General features: G+C 42.8%; 1 protein-coding gene across 1 annotated transcript in view; it reads right to left on the reverse strand.

The window, feature by feature from the left end:
* Positions 1–14,733: 14,733 nt before the first annotated feature.
* The window catches only part of nrip2 (nuclear receptor interacting protein 2), an 89,283-nt gene continuing 77,655 nt past the window's right edge, over positions 14,734–26,361 (reverse strand). Inside the window, exon 6 of the mRNA XM_084330693.1 lies at positions 14,734–15,008. Within this exon, the coding sequence (XP_084186819.1) occupies positions 14,898–15,008 (111 nt within the window). The 3' untranslated portion in view covers positions 14,734–14,897. The remainder of the gene's footprint in view (positions 15,009–26,361) is intronic.

Genomic DNA, 26,361 nt, shown 5'->3' on the forward strand with positions numbered 1-26,361 from the left:
CCTATCTATCTCTCTCTCTCTCTCTCTTCCTCTCTCTCTCTAGCTCTCTCATCTTTCTTTCTCCTCTCACTCTCTCTAGCTCTATCATCCCGCTCTCGCTCTCCTCTCCCTCTCTCCAGCGCTCTCTCCCTCTCACCCCTCTCCTCTCTCTCTCTCTCTCTCTCTCTCTCTCTCTCCAGCACTCTCTCCTCTCTCTCCCCTCCCCCCTCTCTCTCCTCTCTCTCTCTCTCTCTCTCCAGCACTCTCTCCTCTCTCTCCCCTCCCCCTCTCTCTCCTCTCTCTCCCCTCCCCCCTCTCTCTCCTCTCTCTCCCCTCCCCCCTCTCTCTCCTCTCTCTCTCCAGCGCTCTCTCCTCCCCCTCTCACTCCTCTCTCTCCCCTCCCCCCTCTCTCTCCTCTCTCCCCCCTCTCTCTCCTCTCTCTCTCCAGCGCTCTCTCCTCCCCCTCTCACTCCTCTCTCCCTCTCACCCCTCCCCCCCCCCTCTCTCTCTCTCTCTCTCTCTCTCCTCTCTCTCTCTCTCTCTCTCTCTCCAGCACTCTCTCCTCTCTCTCCCCTCCCCCCTCTCTCTCCTCTCTCTCTCCAGCGCTCTCTCCTCCCCCTCTCACTCCTCTCTCTCCCCTCCCCCCTCTCTCTCCTCTCTCCCCCCTCTCTCTCCTCTCTCTCTCCAGCGCTCTCTCCTCCCCCTCTCACTCCTCTCTCCCTCTCACCCCTCCCCCCCTCTCTCTCTCTCTCTCTCTCTCTCTCTCCTCTCTCTCTCTCTCTCTCCAGCACTCTCTCCTCTCTCTCCCCTCCCCCCTCTCTCTCCAGCGCTCTCTCCTCCCCCTCTCACTCCTCTCTCCCTCTCTCCCTCTCACCCCTCCCCCCTCTCTCTCTCTCTCTCTCTCTCTCTCTCTCTCTCTCTCCAGCACTCTCTCCTCTCTCTCTCCTCCCCCTCTCACTCCTCTCTCCCTCTCACCCCTCACCCCTCCCCCTCTCACTCCTCTCTCCCTCTCTCCCTCTCACCCCTCCCCCCCCTCTCTCTCTCTCTCTCTCTCTCTCTCTCTCTCTCTCTCTCTCTCCAGCACGCTCTCCTCTCTCTCTCCTCCCCCTCTCACTCCTCTCTCCCTCTCTCCCTCTCACCCCTCCCCCTCTCACTCCTCTCCCTCTCTAGTCACTCTGGTTATCTGGTTGATACAGCTGGAACATTGTTGGCAGAAAGGAAAAAGAACCCCCCCCCCCCCCCCTACAGTATTTGTATACTTCATACGACGAGCATCTCATCTGATATTCAGACCTCTCCTTCCAGCCCCCCGGGAGCTCTGTGTGGGGGTCTGCATTTAAACCCCAGTTCCTCCAGGACTATATCGATCGTCATAAGGGCTATGTTTACTCTCTTTTTGCCCTTTAGAAGTCCTGCCAACAAGAGATTTTATCTCCAGGATTTTATCTCCTGTCATGCAGCACAAGTCCTCATAGCATAATTGCCATGGCTTTTTTTCTTCCCGCACGTAGCTCTTTGTACTCTGCCGTGAAGCTCGATATAGGCTTGATAATAGCTCTACTAAAAGATTATTCCACTAAGCGTTCTCCGGTGTCATCCCACCGTCTTATGTGCGAAGGATATACAGCGTGGGCTCAGTCCAGGGACGTGCACAGGACTTTAGAGGGGCAGGTGCTCAAAGGCTGAAAAGGGCACTATACCTGTGTGTATATATTAACCGAGCGCACGTAGCGCGCGAGCACGATTTTTAAGGGCCCTTTTTGGGCGGGGGGCCCCCTTTTTATGTTTTTTGGGGGGTTTTGGTGATCAAATATTGAATATTGAACTATAATAATCAGTGCAGGAGCTCACTTATCCTTGAAAGACACTTTTATCACTGACTTAAAAGGCCCATACATCTCCATAAATGTTCAGGGGGGAGGGAATAAGTGCTTACCCTACAGACTCCAAGAAGTACTGTATATTCTGTATTGTTTAATATAAATGCATTTTTTATTCCAATCCCGATTTGTATTTGTGATTCCCAAATCCCATCGGACTTGACTTCTTTGTGTCCCTCAGTGAGTGTAATACCAGCATTCAACTGTATGCGCCACAGCGGTTCCTATCATCATCATCATCACCATCATCATCATCATCATCATCATCATCATCATCATCATCATCATCATCATCATCATCATCATCATCACCACCCACGCTATGCATAAAATATATAGGTCCGCAGAGAGGCACGCTGAGGAGGCCGTGCAAACTGCAATGGAATATGGGGCATCTCTCTCTCTTTACCTAATATTTTTATTCTATCCTGACATTTTTCAGTTGTAAGGGCAGTCTATATGCGGAACGGTAAAAAAAAAAAAAGAAAAAAAATTTAATTTTCTTTTTCAAAAAGGGCACTTTTTTGATGAGGCTCAAAAAGGCAGGTGCTCAGGCACCCCTTGGCCTCTATGTGTGCACGTGCCTGGTGGGCTCTTGCTGTAGCCTCCAATGGACCACTAGGGATGAGTCAAGACATTTCTCTCCCAGTAATCAAGCCATCATGTGGGATCAGAGTTTATAGGAGGTGATGACGGCAGTTCGCTCCACGGTCCTCCAGGACAGGGTTCTACATGGCAGCCTGGCATTCTATGTATCTCTACGTAGTACCTGAGCTATGAATGATGTAACACAGAGCTTCCTCTTGATGGAAATGCATTGCGGTGCATAGATGTTACAATACTGGCTATAGTTAAAAGTTTTCTGACTCATCATTATAATGAGAGACAGGGAACAGAGAGAATGGATTTGGTAAAAATGCAAATAGAATCAAGGCGTTGACGAGGATTCACACAAAAGACAGAAAGCCAAAAGACTGAGGAAGAGGGAATTATAGTGACTTTGATGGCTTAATCTGTTCAAAATGAAAACAGCATCTGCTCAACTTGAAGAATATTCATATTCAAACCAACAGCCACCATCCTGTTGCTATTATTAATACGTTAATGTTCTGCTGGGAAAAATACTTTTTCTTTTCTTTTTCTTATATCTCTTTTAACTCATTGAGAGAAAGACTTTCGTCTTGTTTACATCAGGGTCCATTTTCAATTCATAATGAACACTTGTTTTCCGACACTGATCATTACAAAAGCATGTTTTATGATGGGGTTCAGTAAAATAGACGTTACCTTTGTCAGCAGGTACTCCACTCTCGCTTCTGTCTTGGATCAGAACAGGATCAATACATATAACATTAGGTGGCCCTCATCCTTTGTCTTGTTCTTCTATAGTCTGCTCGGGCCAGACCACGGAGCCCAATAGGTTTCCTCATCGGCCGGTTTGACTATAGTATTTTTATGATTTACCAGTAGTGCCGAGCGGAAATACACTTTATATTTATATTATTGGTAAGGGAATTGCACATCTCTCATTCCTTATTCCTTATTGCACCTCACCACCACACCGGTGGCACCACAAGCTAAGCTATACCTCACCATTTTTGTACCAGATGTACATACTGTATATAGAGGTATACTGAACAATTGTTGTTTACACTTCTTATCCTGAGTTACACACGGTGAGGTGATGCTGTGTGCTTCTTATCCTGAGTTACACACGGTGAGATGATGCTGTGTGCTTCTTATCCTGAGTTACACACGGTGAGATGCTATGTGCTTCTTATCCTGAGTTACACACGGTGAGATGCTGTGTGCTTCTTATCCTGAGTTACACACGGTGAGATGATGCTGTGTGCTTCTTATCCTGAGTTACACACGGTGAGATGATGCTGTGTGCTTCTTATCCTGAGTTACACACGGTGAGATGATGCTGTGTGCTTCTTATCCTGAGTTACACACGGTGGTGAGATGCTGTGTGCTTCTTATCCTGAGTTACACACGGTGAGATGCTATGTGGTTCTTATCCTGAGTTACACACGGTGAGATGATGCTATGTGGTTCTTATCCTGAGTTACACACGGTGAGATGCTGTGTGCTTCTTATCCTGAGTTACACACGGTGAGATGCTGTGTGCTTCTTATCCTGACTGCCTGACTGACAGATGCGGGAAGGGGGGGGGGGGGGGGGGGCGGGGGGGGTTGACACAAGCTCAGTTAGGCTTCATCGCATCAGCTCCAATCCACTTTGGCAACTGACACAGCTGATTAATGGCATCCAATTCTCAGGCGTAATACCTCACCACTTCACAAGCCAACCCCCCCCCCCCCCCCCCCCCCCCAATGGACAGTGGGAGACGAATGACACAAGTGGTTATTTTAATAAGCCCTGGATTTATCACAGCATGTACAGTAGCATTGAGGATTTCAATTTCACCACCCGTTGCTTGGTTATGACTCAACGTGTGTGTTTTTGTCCTTTATTTAAAGGAACACAGCAACATTATGGCAAATCCGCTTACCACCTTCTTCAGAGTCAGACAAGAAGATAGATATCCATTTACTCTGTGCGTTCAGTAGAAAGCTATCTGGCTGCAAGCTAGTGTGACGGATCATACTGGGTCTGCGTTGTGTTTGATGTTAAATGTTAATGTCCCGAGGGGGAGTCGAACAGGGGGCTCACGCGTCCGCGGGCGACGACACAGGCCGCTGCACTAAGAAGTGAATTCACTCCTAACTACCGTACCTATGCGTCTGTTAACCCTGTTATGGGGAAGTGAGTTTAATTTACCAGCCCGCACTGCCACAGTCACTCGTCAACACACCTGTTTCCGTGACTGTGGACATACCCACGGGCTTCCCCGTTACACTAGCCTAATTTAGGACAAATGAATGGAAGCGGAAGTTCACCTGGCTGGCAGGTGAAGCGGAAATACACTTTATATTTATATTATTGGTAAGGGAATTGCACATCTCTCAATCCTTATTCCTTATTGCACCTCACCACCACAACGGTGGCCCCACAAGCTAAGCTATACCTCACCATTGTTGTACCAGATGTACATACTGTATATAGAGGTATACTGAACAATTGTTGTTTACACTTGTGTTTACTTGACTTCTTGACTTTCTATTTTTTTACTTATTATACTTATTTATACTATCTTATTATTATCTAGCACACTCTCAGGAGCAAAAAAGAAAGGCAAAGTATTCTGTATTTCTGTATGACAAATAATAAAGAAACGTGAACGTGAACTTGAAGTGGCTAGCCTAGGTGTTGGCCAAAAACACCTATCCCGGAGTTTTAAGCTGGGCTAGTTTATCCATATCCACTTCCATTAATTTGTCCTAAACTAGGCTAGCTTGCAGCCGGATAGCTTTCTACTGAACGCACAGAGAGGAAATTGGTATCTATCTTCTTGTCTGACTGTGGAGAAGAAGGTAAGCACATTTATCCTATAATGTTGGCGTCCTTTAAAGGCCAACCTTCATGTTGTATTTTTGTTCAATAAACAATGTGGACTAGGCCAACGGTGACTTTCATGAAGAAGGAAAAAAAAAGTATTGAAATTGACCCAGTTTTAGCGTTTTTATCAAACATTTTGTCTGCCCAACACAATCACCACGCACGTGGATATTTTAATCAATGGTTCATAACGTGCATGTGTAATCGAAATGATGTCGTCACAACAGGTGCAGGGCACCAGGGGGCTCACCAGGGGGCGCTGAGAGTCACACACAGCTAGTGGCAGGCACTGAGAGCCTTGCTACTACTAGCCGAATGAAAATGTATCTGTTTCACCTAACAACACTATTGCTCCGTGATCATAGCCATCCATCTCTAAAGCTAACCACTATTTGTAAAAGCCACAACCACGTTACCATATTTGTAATAATTAGTGCTGTCAGGTGATTAAAAAAATTAATCTAATTAATTACAGGATTTGTAATTAATTAATCTAATTAATCGCATTTTAATCACATTACCATTTTATGCCTCATATTCTATATTCTATAATCATATTTCAAATTGCATGTGTCCAGATGGCAGAATTCAGTACTGTATCTACAAAACCTTCTGTTTAATCATCTTCCATCTATTAATTTGCTTAGATTTGTCAGGTCTGGTCAATTTGAGCATGGTGTTATTCACAGTCGAAGATACAAAAAAATTATTGATATTCTCATTTGGTTCATTACAATTTACTTAAAATAAAATGTTCATTCAATCAATCACCGCGCAGATTGATTGATTGAATGAAAATGTTATTAACAGATTGCAGAATGGGTACAATACAGTACGGCTCAATACACACAATTGTTAAGGGAATGCAGACCAGAGAAAGACTTTCGTCTTGTTTACATCAGGGTCCCCCATTTTCAATTCATAATGAATTGTAAGTAAGGGTGCAACTTGCACCGTGCAATCCATTCTTTGTGGATCTAGCCCACAGTATTTCTGACACTGGGAATACATTCCCTGAGATTCATAGATGTCCCTAGAATCAGATACCAAGAACATGCAAATGGACCATATTAAAAAAAATCTGTAAATGTGTATTCTACATGCTTATGGAATGAATGAGATACAAAAAAAATATTATTATAAAAAAAAAAAAAAATTGTAATTAATTTGAGTTAATTTTCATAACGCGATTATTTGCTGTGTAATTAATTAATCTAATTAACGCGATAAACTGACAGCCCTAGTAATAATGTAAATCATTGTGTCGTTGTACATATTGTGTACACCGTTATAAGCTAACATAGCTTAGCTTGGTAGCTATTGTGCTAACAACATATCCCGACGTCCGGCTCGCTGACTGGCATGAACGCCCGACACAAAATGGTTCTCTCCTCTCTGTACACCCCCGTCCCCACGGGTACCCTGCCGGGGAGCCCATGGACGCGACAACGGCGGCAGCCGTAGGGTGCTCGAGCCCGCCGTAACGCTAGTGGTACACGATAGCTATGAGCTAACTAACGCTACGGCCGCCGCTGTTGTCGCGTCCACAAGCTCCCCGGCAGGACACACGCGAGAACGGGGGCACACAAAGAGGAGAGTTGTGTCAAGTGTACATATATTCATAGCACGGGGAGGCGCCGTGGCAGTCCGGCCCCTGGCCCCTTGGGTTTCTGACAATGTGGCCCCCTGAACAATTTAGTTGAATAGCCCTGGTCTAGAAGAAGCCTTTACAACCAAAATGTTGAAGTATCAACTGTTAGAGCATACCATATCACAACTGGGCTACAACTGTAAATGTTTTTTTTTTTTTTTTACTTTATTTTTTAGCGTTTATCGCTTTTCTGGTCAAGCATGACCGACAGATGTAGAGTGAAACAGGAGAGAGAGCAGGGGAAGACATTCGGCAAATGACGGCGAGTCCGGGAATCGAACTCGGAGTCAACCAGGTCCGTGACGCAGCACGGTATTCCGCGACGCAACGCGGTACATGGTGTGCTACTGGAGCACCCACAACTGTAAACTTTTAGTCTTCATATTTGGACGCCTGGGTCATGTTCATAAGTTGGGTGTTAGACGGGCGGCTAGGTGGTGTAGTGGGCAAGGCACTCGCCACCAACGCAGGAGACGCTGGGTTCGAGCCCAGCTCTCGGCGTTGCTACCAGCTTGGCTGGTCGTTCATACTAACACAATTGGCAGTGTTAGGGGTGGGAAAGCTGGTGGGTGGGTCCTGGTCGTTGTAAACAGCGACTCCTACAGTTCGGTCGGGGCGCCTGCTCAGCGAGGAAAGGATCTAAGGGGGATAGTGTGATCCTTCCACACGTTACACCCTCTCAGTGAGAGTCCGCGCTGCCAGGTGAAAAGAAGCGGTTGATTGGCTACACATGTGTCGGAGGAAGCATGTGATAGCCTCCACTCTCCCAGACCGACTGTAGGGGGTAAGTGCGCAGCGACCAGGAAGGGGATTGGGAATTGGCATAACGACTAACATTGGGATGGGAGAAAAACTGAGGAAAAAGGAGGGGAAAAAAGATAAAAAAATAAAAAGAATAAGTTGGGTGTTAGAGGCCTTCAGATGGCCGGTCTTCCGAAGAGAAGAGCCAAACAGTTAGCAAGATACTGAGTGTATATTGCTCAGTGTCAGCTATTATTAGCAGCCGCGCAATTTGGAGAAGACGCTGCTATCTATATCCATGAGCTGTGTGTTGATTGTCAGGTTCATTGCCATTGTCAATTTGGGCACGAATGTATCAGATTAACCCACAATGTACAAGTGCACTGATAATATTTGTGTCCTTTAAACATTGCCTTTATGTGGACATAAATAAAGATTCTATATGTGTGTGTGCGTGTGTGTGCAAGCTTTCAATGGCTGCTGCTCTGCTCAGCGGGGCATTAAGCCTAAAGTGTGCCCACTTTTCTTACATGCCATCTGCTATGGTGTGTCCTTTCAGAAGCCACTGTACCATCCTGTCCACCCTGGAGGAGCCACAGCAACACTCTGTGAATCCCCCAGCATGCACAGCAACAGCCCCTGAGAACAGACCAAGATAATACATCCTATACATCTGTGTGTGAGCAGAGAGGGTCTCCTCTGATCAATATTCCTATCACTATGTGAGAATGCTATTCATCGACTACAGCTCGGCATTCAATACCATAGTCCCCTCCATACTCATAGCCAAGCTCAGGGACCTGGGCTTGGGCTATGACCTCTGCCAGTGGGTCTTGGACTTCCTGACTGGCAGACCCCAGGTGGTGAGAGCAGGCAACTGCACCTCCTCATCCATCACCCTCAACATAGGGGCCCCCCAGGGCTGTGTTCTGAGTCCCCTCCTCTACTCCCTGTACACACACGACTGTCAAATTTGCTGACGACACAGTGGTGGTGGGCCTGATCTCTGCCAACGACGAGAGGGCCTACCTGGAAGAGGTCAAGGTCCTGGCGGGATGGTGCCAGGAAAACAGCCTCTCCCTGAACGTCAGCAAAACAAAGGAGATGATTGTGGACTTCAGGAGGTCGGGGGTCAAGGACTACAGCCCCCTCAGCATCGACGGGGCACCGGTTGAGAGAGTCAACAGCTTTAAGTACCTCGGAGCCTACATATCCGAGGACTTGACATGGACCACACACATTGACAGTGTTGTGAAGAAGGCACGACAACGCCTCAGGCGCCTAAGGAAGTTCCAAGTCAGCCAGAAGATCCTTAAGAACTTCTACTCATGTACAATAGAGAGCATCTTGACCGGCAACATCACCTCCTGGTTTGGGAATAGCACTGCACAAGACCGAAGCAGACTACAAAGAGTGACACGTTCAGCCGAACGCACAATTGGAGGGGGGCTCCCCACCCTCCAGAACATTTACAACAAGCGTTGCACGGGCAAGGCTAAGAGAATCATTAAAGACTCCAGTCACCCGAACAACTGCCTCTTTGAACTGCTGCGGTCAGGCAAGCGATACCGGAGTCTCAAGGCGAGCACAGAAAGACTCAGAAGAAGCTTCTATCCCCAGGCCATCAGGCTGCTAAACGAACAATGAATGAACACTACAACAACAACCACCAAACGCACATAGCACACACATCCACACGCACACACTCACTTTAAACAAACACACTGTAGCACCCACTCCACACACTTTATAGCACACACCCACTTTAAACAAACACACTGTAGCACCCACTCCCCACACTTTATATTTATGGATGAAGGATTGCACTACAACCCGTACACCTTACTGTAAATTGTACCTAAAATTGTACCTCATCCCATTTCTGCTTTGCACTAGATAGTACTGTACATTAGTACACTGCATAGTATTGTGTATTGTATACTATATGGTAACTCAGAACATTGTACATATGTCTATACCGAACACTGTGACCTCATTTTTCTTCTTCTAAATTCATGCTATATTATGTTATTATGTTATTTGATACTATCTTGTCTAGCACAGTCTCTGGAGCGTAACAGTAAGAAGCATTTTGTATGAAAGTATTCTGTACTTCTGTATGACAACTATTAAAGAACTTGAACTTGAACTTGAACGTTTGTCTGTGCTCCCACTTGGTTCCTTGTAGGATCTCTGGCTGCCCAACCAGAACTGGGAGAGGCCAGGGCCTTTTCTGGAGGGGAGATTGGGAGGAACCAAGTGTGGTAGAGTACGGGTACAGAATTATTGAATGGGTAAAATAATGTCTGTATTAATTAATTGATTGTTGTGTTTTTGGTTCGTCCCTGCAGGGTGAGCTTCCAGGATAAAGCCGGGGATGGAAGCTCCTCTCAGGGAGAAGTAGAAGCAGGCTTGGAGAGAGACTCAGCCGTGCTGGAGCTAGTTCCTTTAGCCAAGGGCCTGGTTGTTGTGTGATATTTAGTTTGTATGAAAAGTTCAATAGTTTTGTATTTTTGCTCTTATTTTCAAAAGGCATTTCTTTATATGTAAATGCTATGTTATGGTAATTACTACTTGTGCTGCATCCTGTTTTTTCACTGGTGAACAAAAGAAAAGAGAAGAATAAACACCAACCACGGGTGATGACAACAATCTGCCTCTGACTACGTTTTTCCACTGCTTGGTCACATCCTCACAATAATGTGTAACTAGCGTGTTCATTCTAGGACTACAAGTGTTAATTGTCACACGTGGTTAATATGTGTTTTCGAGACCTCCATATGTGCATAGTTACGTACGAATTGTTGCAATGCAAAGAGGAAAGAACTGTTGCGTTGTGTTTCCTGTGGAAACCCCTGATATCTTGCAGATATTAAACCACCTTTCTGCAAGAGAGATCTCTGGGTTGTTACACGCTACGAACCTCGTCAGGATGTGGTGTGAGAGGGCAGATGGAGGGGACTTCCTGTAATACATGTTCGTTGTCATTTCGATTTCCTAGCAACGTTTTCTCTCTCTGTGTCACTGGTGAACAATCATCCCTTAACATGCCTTAAAAATCACTTGGAAATGCTTGACCTATAGCCTACCATTTCTATTTATCCACCTTAATAAAGATAAAATGATAAAAACATGCCATAAACATGCCTTTTAATTTCAGGGTAAATTAAGGAGTTATAATTGTTTTTTAAGGGTCAAATTCAGGGGTTTTGCCATGTAAAATGATCCTTGATTTCTATTTAATTTCTTCTTTACTGTACCTTAATTCTTATTTAGTAAATAAGGGTTTATTAAGGTGTATCCCAAGTGTGTGTACCCAGGCTTAGTATGACATGTAGCTGTCCCGTTAAAACCAATACCACCACTGTGCCTCACTGCATCACTGAGCAGACGTTACAGTCTTACACTTACTTTTATCACTGTACATTTTACTGTATATTTCTGGCTATATGTTTTATGTTTTAGAATGTATATACATACCAGAATGTATATCCCGGACCGTACTTTATTCTCTATTCTTATTTTTATTGTTATTCGTGACTTTGTTTTTGACTACCTAAATTACTGTTTACTGTGAGCGATCGGTATAGTGCAGAATTTCCCTAGGGATAAATAAAGGATTTCTATTCTATTCTATTCTATTGTAATACGCAGAGGGACGAGTAACGACGAGGACATTTCCTCTCAGCGTGACGTTGATCTCTGCAGACATTCTGTTAGCGAAGGTTCCCATAACCGCTGACATTATTAAGTTCCATTTACAGTGGATTCTGTGCCGAGGTCACAGTGACTTCTCTATGACACTCTGCGTCAGTATTCTGTGTTTTAAATCTTCCTTACTTCTTGGCAGACTGTGTGTGTGTGTGTGTGTGTGTGTGTGTGTGTGTGTGTTGCTCCCTCTCTCTCTCCCTTCCTCCCCCCCTTCCTTGCTCCTCCCTCCCTTCCTCCTTAGGTGATTCATGAGTGACACAGTATGTCAAGTTGAGAACAACATGGCTTGTCCTTTCACAAAATTACGGCAAAAGATTGGTTTCTTGTACCGTAACCGCGCTAGTTTTCCTATGTTCTGTAGGAAAAGAATTATACAGGCTGTTTTTTTGTCAATATTGGACTATGGTGATGTCATTTACAGGCATGCGTCTGCGTCTGCATTAAGGCCTTTGGATTCTGCCTACCACTCTGCCATAAGATTTATTACGGGTGACAAATATGATACTCACCATTGTCTTTTGTATGAGAGGGTAGGCTGGCCATCTCTCTCGTTGCGACGTAGTTATCATGGGTATCTTTTTATCTACAAAGCAATTATTGGCAAACTTCCACCTTATATTACATCTTTGTTGGTCTGGAGTGCTGTCACCTACCAAACTCGTTCGAATGATCGGCTTGTGCTCAGGGTGCCTCGAGTTCGGTCTGAGCTTGGAAAATCTGCCTTCTCCTACGATGCTCCATACACATGGAATACCCTGCAAAAGACTCTAAAGCTCGGAACATTCCCGTCATTCATGGAGTTTAAAGGCATTGCACTTGACCTATGTACTGAATCATGTAATTGTTTTTAATCCATCATTGTAGTAATTGTAATTCATTGTAATTATTAACTGTTATGATATTTGTGTCCTTTGTTAACTCGTCATCACTGTAAATGAGGGAAACCTCAGTGCTTTCACGAGTATAAATAAAGGTTTGAAATGAAATTAAACATAATAGGTGTTATCACTCCTTCAATCTGCGTCAAGGAATATTGGAAAACGTGAATAAAATGTAAACAAGGTTAGCCAGAATACATATTTTTAATAGGCAGAGAAAATACTGTTCAGAAGAAAGAAAAGAACAAAAAAAGTATTTCTTCTATACATACATTTTTCCTCCTCACTATCGTTAATATCACTATAGTAACGTTACATCAAAGAAGAACAAAACACGGTCAATCTGAGCACGGATGACCTTCACACAGAAAGGTCAGGTGGAAACTGTAGCGTGATGGAAAGTATGGCACCACCCAGACGTTACACCCTTTCAGGTAGACGATCACACCATCTAATGTCATTAGAATTGTAACAATAAAACATTTTGTATTGATGATTATGATTTATGTTGCACATAATCTCACGCACATGCAAAACGTTTTGCACACATTCATTTAGTTTGACAGTTATTGAGAGTAAATTAGTTTAAATATAGCCACCAAGTGATCATGAATATATAGCATGTACTGTATACACAACTACGGGATTCAATGTCCCTGATGACATCGCTGGTGGCCATATGCAAACTCAATTACTCTCAGTAACCGTCAAACTAAATACATTTTGAGTTTTTGGATGTATATGCAAAATAAATCAGCATTGCTTTTTGGTGAAGTGCACCTTTAACATTCTAATGTCACCATGGCCACTGGCTATTAAAATGTATGGAGTGGTAGAAGGATTCACTGTGGGTGAAGAAGATCACATCAGCTCTTTATCACTCTCCTGCAGACGGGGACGGGGACGGGGGGCAGTGCCCACCGCTGATTCCGCGCTGGCACTTCAGAAAATACCATATCATCATTACATTACATCATCATCATCAAAAGGTGGTACAAGAGGGGAAACTATACAGACAGAGAGAGAGAGAGAGAGAGAGAGAGAGAGAGAGAGAGAGAGAGAGAGAGAGACAGAGAGAGAGAGAGAGAGAGAGAGAGAGAGAGAGAGAGAGAGAGAGAGAGAGAGAGAGAGACAGAGAGAGAGAGAGACAGAGTGAGAGAGAGAGAGAGAGAGAGAGAGAGAGAGAGAGAGAGAGAGACAGAGACAGAGAGAGAGAGACAGAGTGAGAGAGAGAGAGAGAGAGAGACGATGCCGATGGAATGTTTTGATATTTCTTTCGCCAGCAGAGTCTGACTCAAACGTGGCCGACTCGCCTGAAGTCTATTTTAAAGAATTAAGAGAGGAATTATCAAGAGCCTTTTTTTTCCTCTCTTTTTTTTTTCAATCTAGGCCAACTTCTTGACAATCTGAAGCTCCTTATTTGGAGAAAAAAATATGAACTACATCAATCTTCTGCACAGTAAGAGAGAGAGAAAGAGAGAGAGAGAGAGAGAGAGAGAGAGAGAGAGAGAGAGAGAGAGAGAGAGAGAGAGAGAGAGAGAGAGAGAGAGAGAGAGAGAGAGAGAGAGAGAGAGAGAGAGAAGAAGGACGTGTCCCTATGTCTGTATACACGGTTCAGGAAACAGCAGTAATCTCCTCACATCTCTTCCAAAGGGATTCTCTGCCCAGACTCCTGGCGGCCTCTACTAGAGCAGTGTGGCAGCTCAAAGTGGGGCCCGGGGACCCCCAGGGGTCCCTGAGAGGCTTCCAGGGGGTCCCCAGAAAACATTCTATTCACTAGAAGTTAAGCCAATGAGAGAATGCATAAAAATGACTACTCTGATCAAAGGTTTCTCTTTTATTATCTCCCCACCTTCTCAGATGGGATTCCCCGGAACAAGATCTTATCAAATGGGGGATCCCTGGCCTATTACGCGTCTATTTGAGGATCCTTGACACTAAGAAATCAGAGAACCACTGTGTACTAGAGTTACACTTTGTGTAGTTATATACTTTTTATTTTTAATTTATATATATATATCCTGAGGATCAAGCTCTTTGGGAAGAGTTGTGAGTCATCCCCATTTATAATGTCATTTATTTATTTGTAATTTACCTGATTTCATACAAAACGAACCCGCAAAAATATATTTATGATCATTTCACAAGCGGTTAATCACATCGTCGTCCCCCGTGTTCGTGAACCGCAATGTGCTCGAGCAGAACCGACGGAGCCATTTGGTTTGAGTTCATAATCATTAACAGAGTGACAGATATGCTGATTGTACCCATATAATTGGCTTCCATCCGCTCTGTGAACTAGACTAAATTCAATATAGAAGATAATTATGGTGCGTGTCTTAACTCTACAAACACAATGATGTAAACCCAACAACAATGGGGGGGGGGGGGGGGGGGGGAAATGAAGAGGGGGGGGGGGGTGGGGGGGGTGGTACCCGTCCATGTTCTGACAGTGAGAGTCACTGTGGTGGTTGGACAGTCCAGACGCGACCCACGTCGCGTTCAAACGTACGCCGCCCTCCCGTCGATGGAGAGGACGGAGGAGGAGGAGGAGGAGGAGGAGGAAGATGCAGGGGCGCGGCACCACGGCACAGGTCACAGGTTCTCGTTGGTGTCGTGGCAGCACTGGCAGTCGGACGGAGGCTTCAGAAAGGGCAGCTCCTCTCCCTGGAGCTTCAGGACCCTACTGCTCAGGTCCACACAGCACTGGGGAGAGGGGGGGGGGGGGGGGTGCAGGTTTCACGTCAAACCTTCATTTATACTCGAAAGGCAACTGAGGTTTCCCTCGTTTACAGTCACATCGGGTTTACGCGCGGAAATAAGCAAGCAAAAAAAAAAGCGGTTAAAAAAAAAAAGATCACAGCGTATATAAGACGAGGGCAGGGATAACAAATCAATTAAAACATGTATTGATTGACAAAGGTTGGAGATCGAGGTCTTAAACTTGCAAAGGAGGGGGGGGGGGATCTCAATCTTTTCATTCCATGAGGGGCATCATTGTGAAATACAGATGTACCCTGTTCCGAGCTAACTTGGGGGACCTTAAGGACCAGCCAGTCACTAGAACGGGTTCCATAGGTTCCAACATTCCATTCCAATAATGATGCAATATAAGGAGGTGGCTTACCAGTAAGGGCCTTAAAAATGAACAAATACCAGTATTTGTTCGGCCTCTCAGTCAGAGAGGGCCAGATGGTGAAACCAATTCAATTATCATATTTCATATCCAGATTGTATCCCCTTCCTTCCTGCCTTAGCCTAGTGTTTTCTTTCTTTTGATTTGTTTGTGTTTTTGTTATGCAAGTGAAATTATTATTAAGCAATGCCCGTTCTCTCCTCTGGCAGTCTCTCTCCGTGGCTCGTTGTTCGATGCCACGCATCCCTGGAAATCCCTCTCCACTCTGCTCCATTCCAATTACACTGCACTTGTTGTTTCCACGCCAAACAACGATGTCAATAAGAGAATGTGAAATGCTATCGTGGTAAAGGTCATCGCAGCTTTTCCAGTCAGAGCCCTGCCTATTCTTAAAGTGATCAGCTCTCTAGCTAATGCTCTTTCTCTTCCTCTCTCTCCCTCTCTCCCCCCACAGGATTCACAAATTGTTGTTTACTCAACGTTACGTTTGCCTGGTAGGAAAGGCATACGAGGACACAGTCTCTAGAGACTGTCAGCTTTATGTTCTGCTAGGAACGAATGTCCGTTGGGCACATTGAGACTGAGCCTTATTTTCAGGTCAACATCAAGAAAACGGAACACTTTGTCTGTTCCGAGAGCTGATTATAATAGTGACCAACGGGGATAGTTGGCATTTTAAGAAGCCTAATCTAATTAAAATCTGTTTAATGCAGACTCTCTCTTTAAGTGAATAATTTAGTCTCTGTTTAATGCAGACTATCCCTTTAAGTGAATAATTTAGTCTCTGTTTAATGCAGACTATCCCTTTAAGTGAATAATTTAGTCTGTTTAATGCAGACTATTCCTTTAAGTGAATAATTTAGTCTGTTTAATGGAGACTATCCCTTTAAGTGAATAATTTAGTCTGTTTAATGCAGACTATCCCTTTAAGTGAATAATTTAGTCTGTTTAATGCAGACTATCCCTTTAAGTGAATAATTTAGTCTGTTTAATGCAGACTATCCCTTTAAGTGAATAATTTAGTCTGTTTAATGCAGACTATCCCTTTAAGTGAATAATTTAGTATCTGTTTAATGCAGACTATCCCTTTAAGTGAATAATTTAGTCTCTGTTTAATGCAGACTATCCCTTTAAGTGAATAATTTAGTCTCTGTTTAATGCAGACTATCCCTTTAAGTGAATAATTTAGTCTGTTTAATGCAGACTATTCCTTTAAGTGAATAATTTAGTCTGTTTAATGCAGACTATCCCTTTAAGTGAATAATTTAGTCTGTTTAATGCAGACTATCCCTTTAAGTGAATAATTTAGTCTGTTTAATGCAGACTATCCCTTTAAGTGAATAATTTAGTCTGTTTAATGCAGACTATCCCTTTAAGTGAATAATTTAGTCTGTTTAATGCAGACTATCCCTTTAAGTGAATAATTTAGTCTGTTTAATGCAGACTATCCCTTTAAGTGAATAATTTAGTATCTGTTTAATGCAGACTATCCCTTTAAGTGAATAATTTAGTCTTGGTTTAATGCAGACTATCCCTTTAAGTGAATAATTTAGTCTGTTTAATGCAGACTATCCCTTTAAGTGAATAATTTTGTCTGTTTAATGCAGACTATCCCTTTAAGTGAATAATTTAGTCTGTTTAATGCAGACTATCCCTTTAAGTGAATAATTTAGTCTGTTTAATGCAGACTATCCCTTTAAGTGAATAATTTAGTCTCTGTTTAATGCAGACTATCCCTTTAAGTGAATAATTTAGTCTGTTTAATGCAGACTATCCCTTTAAGTGAATAATTTAGTCTGTTTAATGCAGACTATCCATTTAAGTGAATAATTTAGTCTGTTTAATGCAGACTATCCCTTTAAGTGAATAATTTTGTCTGTTTAATGCAGACTATCCCTTTAAGTGAATAATTTAGTCTGTTTAATGCAGACTATCCCTTTAAGTGAATAATTTAGTCTCTTTAATGCAGACTATCCCTTTAAGTGAATAATTTAGTCTCTGTTTAATGCAGACTATCCCTTTAAGTGAATAATTTAGTCTGTTTAATGCAGACTATCCCTTTAAGTGAATAATTTAGTCTGTTTAATGCAGACTATCCCTTTAAGTGAATAATTTAGTCTGTTTAATGCAGACTATCCCTTTAAGTGAATAATTTAGTCTGTTTAATGCAGACTATCCCTTTAAGTGAATAATTTAGTCTCTGTTTAATGCAGACTATCCCTTTAAGTGAATAATTTAGTCTGTTTAATGCAGACTATTCCTTTAAGTGAATAATTTAGTCTGTTTAATGCAGACTATCCCTTTAAGTGAATAATTTAGTCTGTTTAATGCAGACTATCCCTTTAAGTGAATAATTTAGTCTGTTTAATGCAGACTATCCCTTTAAGTGAATAATTTAGTCTGTTTAATGCAGACTATCCCTTTAAGTGAATAATTGTGTCTGTTTAATGCAGACTATCCCTTTAAGTGAATAATTTAGTATCTGTTTAATGCAGACTATCCCTTTAAGTGAATAATTTAGTCTCTGTTTAATGCAGACTATCCCTTTAAGTGAATAATTTAGTCTCTGTTTAATGCAGACTATCCCTTTAAGTGAATAATTTAGTCTGTTTAATGCAGACTATTCCTTTAAGGGAATAATTTAGTCTGTTTAATGCAGACTATCCCTTTAAGTGAATACTTTAGTCTGTTTAATGCAGACTATCCCTTTAAGTGAATAATTTAGTCTGTTTAATGCAGACTATCCCTTTAAGTGAATAATTTAGTCTGTTTAATGCAGACTATCCCTTTAAGTGAATAATTTAGTCTGTTTAATGCAGACTATCCCTTTAAGTGAATAATTTAGTATCTGTTTAATGCAGACTATCCCTTTAAGTGAATAATTTAGTCTTGGTTTAATGCAGACTATCCCTTTAAGTGAATAATTTAGTCTGTTTAATGCAGACTATCCCTTTAAGTGAATAATTTTGTCTGTTTAATGCAGACTATCCCTTTAAGTGAATAATTTAGTCTGTTTAATGCAGACTATCCCTTTAAGTGAATAATTTAGTCTGTTTAATGCAGACTATCCCTTTAAGTGAATAATTTAGTCTCTGTTTAATGCAGACTATCCCTTTAAGTGAATAATTTAGTCTGTTTAATGCAGACTATCCCTTTAAGTGAATAATTTAGTCTGTTTAATGCAGACTATCCCTTTAAGTGAATAATTTAGTCTCTGTTTAATGCAGACTATCCCTTTAAGTGAATAATTTAGTCTGTTTAATGCAGACTATTCCTTTAAGTGAATAATTTAGTCTGTTTAATGCAGACTATCCCTTTAAGTGAATAATTTAGTCTGTTTAATGCAGACTATCCCTTTAAGTGAATAATTTAGTCTGTTTAATGCAGACTATCCCTTTAAGTGAATAATTTAGTCTGTTTAATGCAGACTATCCCTTTAAGTGAATAATTTAGTCTGTTTAATGCAGACTATCCCTTTAAGTGAATAATTTAGTCTGTTTAATGCAGACTATCCCTTTAAGTGAATAATTTAGTATCTGTTTAATGCAGACTATCCCTTTAAGTGAATAATTTAGTCTTGGTTTAATGCAGACTATCCCTTTAAGTGAATAATTTAGTCTGTTTAATGCAGACTATCCCTTTAAGTGAATAATTTTGTCTGTTTAATGCAGACTATCCCTTTAAGTGAATAATTTAGTCTGTTTAATGCAGACTATCCCTTTAAGTGAATAATTTAGTCTGTTTAATGCAGACTATCCCTTTAAGTGAATAATTTAGTCTCTGTTTAATGCAGACTATCCCTTTAAGTGAATAATTTAGTCTGTTTAATGCAGACTATCCCTTTAAGTGAATAATTTAGTCTGTTTAATGCAGACTATCCATTTAAGTGAATAATTTAGTCTGTTTAATGCAGACTATCCCTTTAAGTGAATAATTTTGTCTGTTTAATGCAGACTATCCCTTTAAGTGAATAATTTAGTCTGTTTAATGCAGACTATCCCTTTAAGTGAATAATTTAGTCTCTTTAATGCAGACTATCCCTTTAAGTGAATAATTTAGTCTCTGTTTAATGCAGACTATCCCTTTAAGTGAATAATTTAGTCTGTTTAATGCAGACTATCCCTTTAAGTGAATAATTTAGTCTGTTTAATGCAGACTATCCCTTTAAGTGAATAATTTAGTCTGTTTAATGCAGACTATCCCTTTAAGTGAATAATTTAGTCTGTTTAATGCAGACTATCCCTTTAAGTGAATAATTTAGTCTCTGTTTAATGCAGACTATCCCTTTAAGTGAATAATTTAGTCTGTTTAATGCAGACTATTCCTTTAAGTGAATAATTTAGTCTGTTTAATGCAGACTATCCCTTTAAGTGAATAATTTAGTCTGTTTAATGCAGACTATCCCTTTAAGTGAATAATTTAGTCTGTTTAATGCAGACTATCCCTTTAAGTGAATAATTTAGTCTGTTTAATGCAGACTATCCCTTTAAGTGAATAATTGTGTCTGTTTAATGCAGACTATCCCTTTAAGTGAATAATTTAGTATCTGTTTAATGCAGACTATCCCTTTAAGTGAATAATTTAGTCTCTGTTTAATGCAGACTATCCCTTTAAGTGAATAATTTAGTCTCTGTTTAATGCAGACTATCCCTTTAAGTGAATAATTTAGTCTGTTTAATGCAGACTATTCCTTTAAGGGAATAATTTAGTCTGTTTAATGCAGACTATCCCTTTAAGTGAATACTTTAGTCTGTTTAATGCAGACTATCCCTTTAAGTGAATAATTTAGTCTGTTTAATGCAGACTATCCCTTTAAGTGAATAATTTAGTCTGTTTAATGCAGACTATCCCTTTAAGTGAATAATTTAGTCTGTTTAATGCAGACTATCCCTTTAAGTGAATAATTTAGTATCTGTTTAATGCAGACTATCCCTTTAAGTGAATAATTTAGTCTTGGTTTAATGCAGACTATCCCTTTAAGTGAATAATTTAGTCTGTTTAATGCAGACTATCCCTTTAAGTGAATAATTTAGTCTGTTTAATGCAGACTATCCCTTTAAGTGAATAATTTAGTCTGTTTAATGCAGACTATCCCTTTAAGTGAATAATTTAGTCTGTTTAATGCAGACTATCCCTTTAAGTGAATAATTTAGTCTCTGTTTAATGCAGACTATCCCTTTAAGTGAATAATTTAGTCTGTTTAATGCAGACTATCCCTTTAAGTGAATAATTTAGTATCTGTTTAATGCAGACTATCCCTTTAAGTGAATAATTTAGTCTGTTTAATGCAGACTATCCCTTTAAGTGAATAATTTAGTCTGTTTAATGCAGACTATCCCTTTAAGTGAATAATTTTGTCTGTTTAATGCAGACTATCCCTTTAAGTGAATAATTTAGTCTGTTTAATGCAGACTATCCCTTTAAGTGAATAATTTAGTCTCTTTAATGCAGACTATCCCTTTAAGTGAATAATTTAGTCTCTGTTTAATGCAGACTATCCCTTTAAGTGAATAATTTAGTCTGTTTAATGCAGACTATCCCTTTAAGTGAATAATTTAGTCTGTTTAATGCAGACTATCCCTTTAAGTGAATAATTTAGTCTGTTTAATGCAGACTATCCCTTTAAGTGAATAATTTAGTCTGTTTAATGCAGACTATCCCTTTAAGTGAATAATTTAGTCTCTGTTTAATGCAGACTATCCCTTTAAGTGAATAATTTAGTCTGTTTAATGCAGACTATCCCTTTAAGTGAATAATTTAGTCTATTTAATGCAGACTATCCCTTTAAGTGAATAATTTAGTCTATTTAATGCAGACTATCCCTTTAAGTGAATAATTTTGTCTCCGTTTAATGCAGACTATCCCTTTAAGTGAATAATTTAGTCTATTTAATGCAGACTATCCCTTTAAGTGAATAATTTAGTCTCTGTTTAATGCAGACTATCCCTTTAAGTGAATAATTTAGTCTCTGTTTAATGCAGACTATCCCTTTAAGTGAATAATTTAGTCTGTTTAATGCAGACTATCCCTTTAAGTGAATAATTTAGTCTATTTAATGCAGACTATCCCTTTAAGTGAATAATTTTGTCTCCGTTTAATGCAGACTATCCCTTTAAGTGAATAATTTTGTCTCCGTTTAATGCAGACTATCCCTTTAAGTGAATAATTTAGTCTGTTTAATGCAGACTATCCCTTTAAGTGAATAATTTAGTCTGTTTAATGCAGACTAGTCATTTTAAGTGAATCCTGTTCACTCCTGTTACTCCTCAGTCCTCTAGAGAAGATAAGCAATTATTGTGTTTGTGTACAGCCCCCCTTTTAAATAACTATTCCCAGAATATTTTAGAGGGGGAAAAAAAGGTTTGGTCTTTGATCAAATTGAGTTAGGGGTCTGTATATGAAATTTCGCAGAGGAAGCTGAATGCAGCTTTGGAAGGAAAAAGCATTACTTAATCATAGATCTTTGTTCCCAACAATAACATTAGCAGAGGACATCTATGAATAAAAAAACAATGAAACTAATGTAGACAGGAACTTAAAGAAAAAAGAGAGAGTGTAACTGAGGGGTACAATTCCCTGACTGTATTACTAGATATGATACTTACTACCACTACCTTTGTACTTAATATTCGGCCACCCAGTACACGGCATAAATATATTATGATGAACACTGTCACGTAGATGAAACGGATCCAACACAAATGTACGAATTAGAAATAGGTCTTTATTTCTACACAGCGATGGTGTGTAGAGCAAGCACTTAATCAAATCAATCACATTTATGAATGGGAATTAGTATGCACTTTTATGGCAAGAGTATTCGTCGGTATATCAATAGAGAATGTCCAATCTCTGAAGGCGCAGGTGGTACATATACGACCTGGAATAGTTTAAGGAATAACAGCAATGATACTTTAATGATTATATACTGGACACACTAGGGGGGGTTAATCCGGTCGCTTGTAGCCGACAGGAGTAGGAAGGGGGGGGGGGTAGAATCCGGCTGCCTCATCCGGCCAAGGGTATCCCAGGTGAACCCACTGTAGTGCCGTTCAATGCGCCGGCGATCCTTGGACCACAGATGAAAGCAGGTGGACTCTTTGTGGGCCGGCGTCATCCGGTCCACGGAGGAGAGACGTGAAGCGACCTCGTCTTGCAGAGCGTCTCCTCACCTTGCGTCCTCTCCAGGGGGGGGGTTCCAACACACGGCAGTGTCGGGGGTCTTTATCCATGGAATAATCAAAGTATACAAAGCATAATCCGTGCCTGGGAAGGCGGGCTGTCGTCGGTAGAATAATCCGGTATACAGGTCCACTCGCTCGTCGGCTCTGGGGCTCCTCGGGTGCAGCTTCACGTGGGGTCAACCACCCTGGATAAGCAGCCAGTTCTCTGCCCGAAACGATGGGGTACCGAATACGGTAGTATTCTCACCGCACGAAGCACTATATATTAACAGACTATTATTAGCTTAATAGACTACGTCCAACTCGACGATATAGTGCCAAATATGACTATTCAAATATTAATATACACGATGTCTCAATACCGATGGTAGGCGAACTTGGCCTTACTCCCACACGTGGCGTCGCGGGGAGGCTTTACGTCTGTGACTCTATTGGAGGGTAAGAAACTGGACTGAAAAGGAAGTCCTACTTTAGTAGCGCAGTATATATACGCACTATGAACAAATAGTCCCATTAGTGGTGCGGTAGTCAGATTCCTACGCGGAACTAGGACTTGTTCGTACATGTGGAGCGGTACGTTTGAACTGGGTCTGAGGGGTATGGCAGCCTGGCACCAAGGTCTCGACCAATAGTAGAATGGAGACTATTATGGGATGTTCAGTAGGCTAGAATGGATATTCAATGCATATTGTACAAGGAATATACAAGGGATATCAGGGAATATTAGAGAATATACAAATACAATTAATATATATATATATAAATAAATATATATATTCGGTTTAATCTGGCCCTTCACAACAGCCACCCCCTGATTGGTCCCAGACCTAATCAGTTAAACAGAGACAGATTAATCGCGTTGTCTATTTACACATAAGGGTTTGCTGTAGGGGTCAGTCAACTTCACAAAGTCATAGGGTTATAGGGTCATGGTCATCATCGATTGTGTCTGGGAGTCGGGGCAGTTCTATGAGCCTCGCCACGGGACGGGTGTAAGTGCGACCCTGGACGAGCACTTCAGCTGCTCGGACCTTGCCGTCGGCACCGGTGATCACTTTGCTTACGCGGCCGGCCGGCCACATAGCTCTGGGCAGTGATTGATCAATAATCATGACGACTGTTCCTTCTGTCAAATTGTCTCTCTGGGCTCGCTGCAGTAGAAGCAATTCTGCTTCCTCGTAGTTAGCTGCTGACATATCAGCGGGGGACTTGCACTCCGGGTGGTACCGCAGGAATGTTCTTTGTTGTGCACTCTCTATGGACGTGCAATCGTCTATGTTAGGGTCGGTGGAGGCTACGGTGCTCAATCCACAGAACACAGACTTCTTATTTTCCACCTCCTCTGGACTTGCTTCCCTCGGGATAGGCATGGGCCACTGTCCTTCCGGGAGTCTTAGGAATGCGGGGCCGTCACTGTAGACATTGCGACGGGTGAGGTCATCCAGGGGCATCCCCCGGGTGATGACGTCAGCTGGGTTTTGTTTTGTATCCACGTAGCGCCACTCTGTTTCTCCGGTTAACTCTTCGGTTAAGTCTTGAATCTCGGTGACTCTGACTCCCACGAAGACTTTGTACTTGCATGAGTCCGATTTGATCCAGGCGAGTACTGTCGTGGAATCTGACCACAGGATTGTTCTAGACACCGGTATGGTGAGCTCACGTTGGATGAGCGTGGCTAGGTGCGCTCCGGCTAGGGCTGCGCAGAGCTCTAGGCGTGGGATAGATTGTTGCTTGCGTGGGGCTATTCTCGAGCGGGCGAGGACAAATGCTGTGTAGATCTCTCCCCCCCTTTCTTGGGCCCGCAAGTAGGCTACTGATCCGTATGCGACCTCTGAGGCGTCACTGAAGACGTGTAAGTCCATTTTACATGTCTCTGGCCTCACCGTGGGTGGGAAGTAGCTTCGGCGCATATTAACGCCTGGGAGTGAGTGGAGCTCCATCTCCCACTCTCTCCAGGTGGATGCAAGTTGTGCGGGAATGGGGTCGTCCCAGCCCTGGTCCTTGTCCCACAATGCTCGTACAATCATTTTTGCCCTGGTGGTGTACGGTAGAATACATCCTAGCGGGTCATATTGTCGGGCGAGTGTTGTGTACACACTCCGTCTGGTGGTCGGCGCCGCCGCCGGCCTTCCCTGCTCCGTAGTCAGGGGCTTGTGTCTGTAGTGAAGCGAATCTGTTTTGAATCGCCACACCAATCCCAGGGTCATCTCCTGGGCTTCTCCCGGGATTGTAGCCATCCAGGTCTCGCTGCTGGCTGCCTTGTCCTCGGAGGAGAGGCTGCGCAGTACTTGCGGATCGCTGCTGGCCCACTGCCTGAGATCAAAGCCGCCTTTGATCAATGAGGCGCGGAGTTTAATCAGGAGAGCCTCGGCTTCTTCTTGGGTTGAAAGGCTTTGTAGACAGTTGTCTACGTAGAAGCTGTTCTTTACGCTGTGTCGGACCTCTTCGTCCGCTGCTGGGTCCTCTGCTACATGTTTCTGTAGTGCAAATGTAGCACAGCAGGGGCTGCACGTCGTTCCGAAGGGGAGGACTTCCCATTGGTAGATGGCTGGGTGCTCATCTCCTGGCTTCTCTCTCCATAGGAACCGTAACAGGGGCTTGTCCGCCTCTACTAATCTCACCTGCAGGAACATTCCTTTAATGTCCCCGCTGATGGCCACCTTTTCCTGGCGGAAGCGGAGTAGAACGCCGAGTAGGGAGGGGCCGAGTGTGGGACCGGGCAGTAACTCTTTATTCAGATTTTGGGATCCGATCTGGTAGCTGCAGTTAAACACTATGCGGTCTTTACCGTTGTGATGGACCTTGTGGTGAGGCACGTACCACGATTCAGTGGTCCGGTCCGCCTCTTTAATGTCCATCTTTGTGACGTGTCCCGCTGTGATGAGCTTCTCAATCTCAGCGCGGTACACACTCTCTTGGGCGGGGTTCTTGGCTAAGCGCCGCTCCGTGTTCAGCAGGTACCGTTCTGTGGCGTCTGTCTTGGCGTGGAAAGTAGGCATTCCTTCTCGCCGCAGGAGTGGCGTGGCGTATCTCAACACGCCGTTGACCGGGACTCTCTTGGTCCCTGTCTCGAGGAGGTGAATGGCGTAAATGTCATCTTTAGAGCGAATGTCTTTCTTTCCGTTCTTAAAGGGCATTTGTTCCAAGGTCCATAGCCGCTCTACGTGTTGCAGGAGTGCGGTTTCTCCCTCTGTGACTCGGGAGTGGAGACATCTAGTGGCTATACTTCGGTTGAGAGATTTGGCGAGCGGGCCTTGGAGAGTCCATCCCAAACGGGTCTCGACTGCTGCAGGACAGCCTCGGGGTCCGGTATGAACCCGGTCTATCGGGACAATGAGGTCTGCATGGTCGGAGCCTATCAACAGGGTCGGCATAGCATTGTCTATGAGCGGGATCGGTAACTTGCGCAGATGTGCATATTTCTCCATCAGCTTGGCGACGGGGTATGTGTACCGCGACAGTCCTATTTCTTGGCTGGTGAAAGCGTCTGTAATCTGGTACCGTCGCTCAGGCTGGCCGCTTGCTGCGATAGAGAATGAGACATTCTCGCCCTTTATCGTCTTCAAATCTCGTCTTATTGTCCGAATTGTCATTTGGGTTTCGCTTCCCCGCAGCCCTAGCTGGGCCGCAGCGGAGGCGAGCAGAAGGGTCTTCTCTGACCCGTCATCGAGGACGGCGTAAGTGTCCAGGACTTTATTCTGGTAGCTTAGTGTCACACGCACTACTTTTAGGAGTACTC

The sequence above is a fragment of the Notolepis coatsorum genome (assembly GCF_963971535.1).
Source record: "Notolepis coatsorum genome assembly, chromosome: 15".
Lineage (NCBI taxonomy): Eukaryota > Metazoa > Chordata > Actinopteri > Aulopiformes > Paralepididae > Notolepis > Notolepis coatsorum.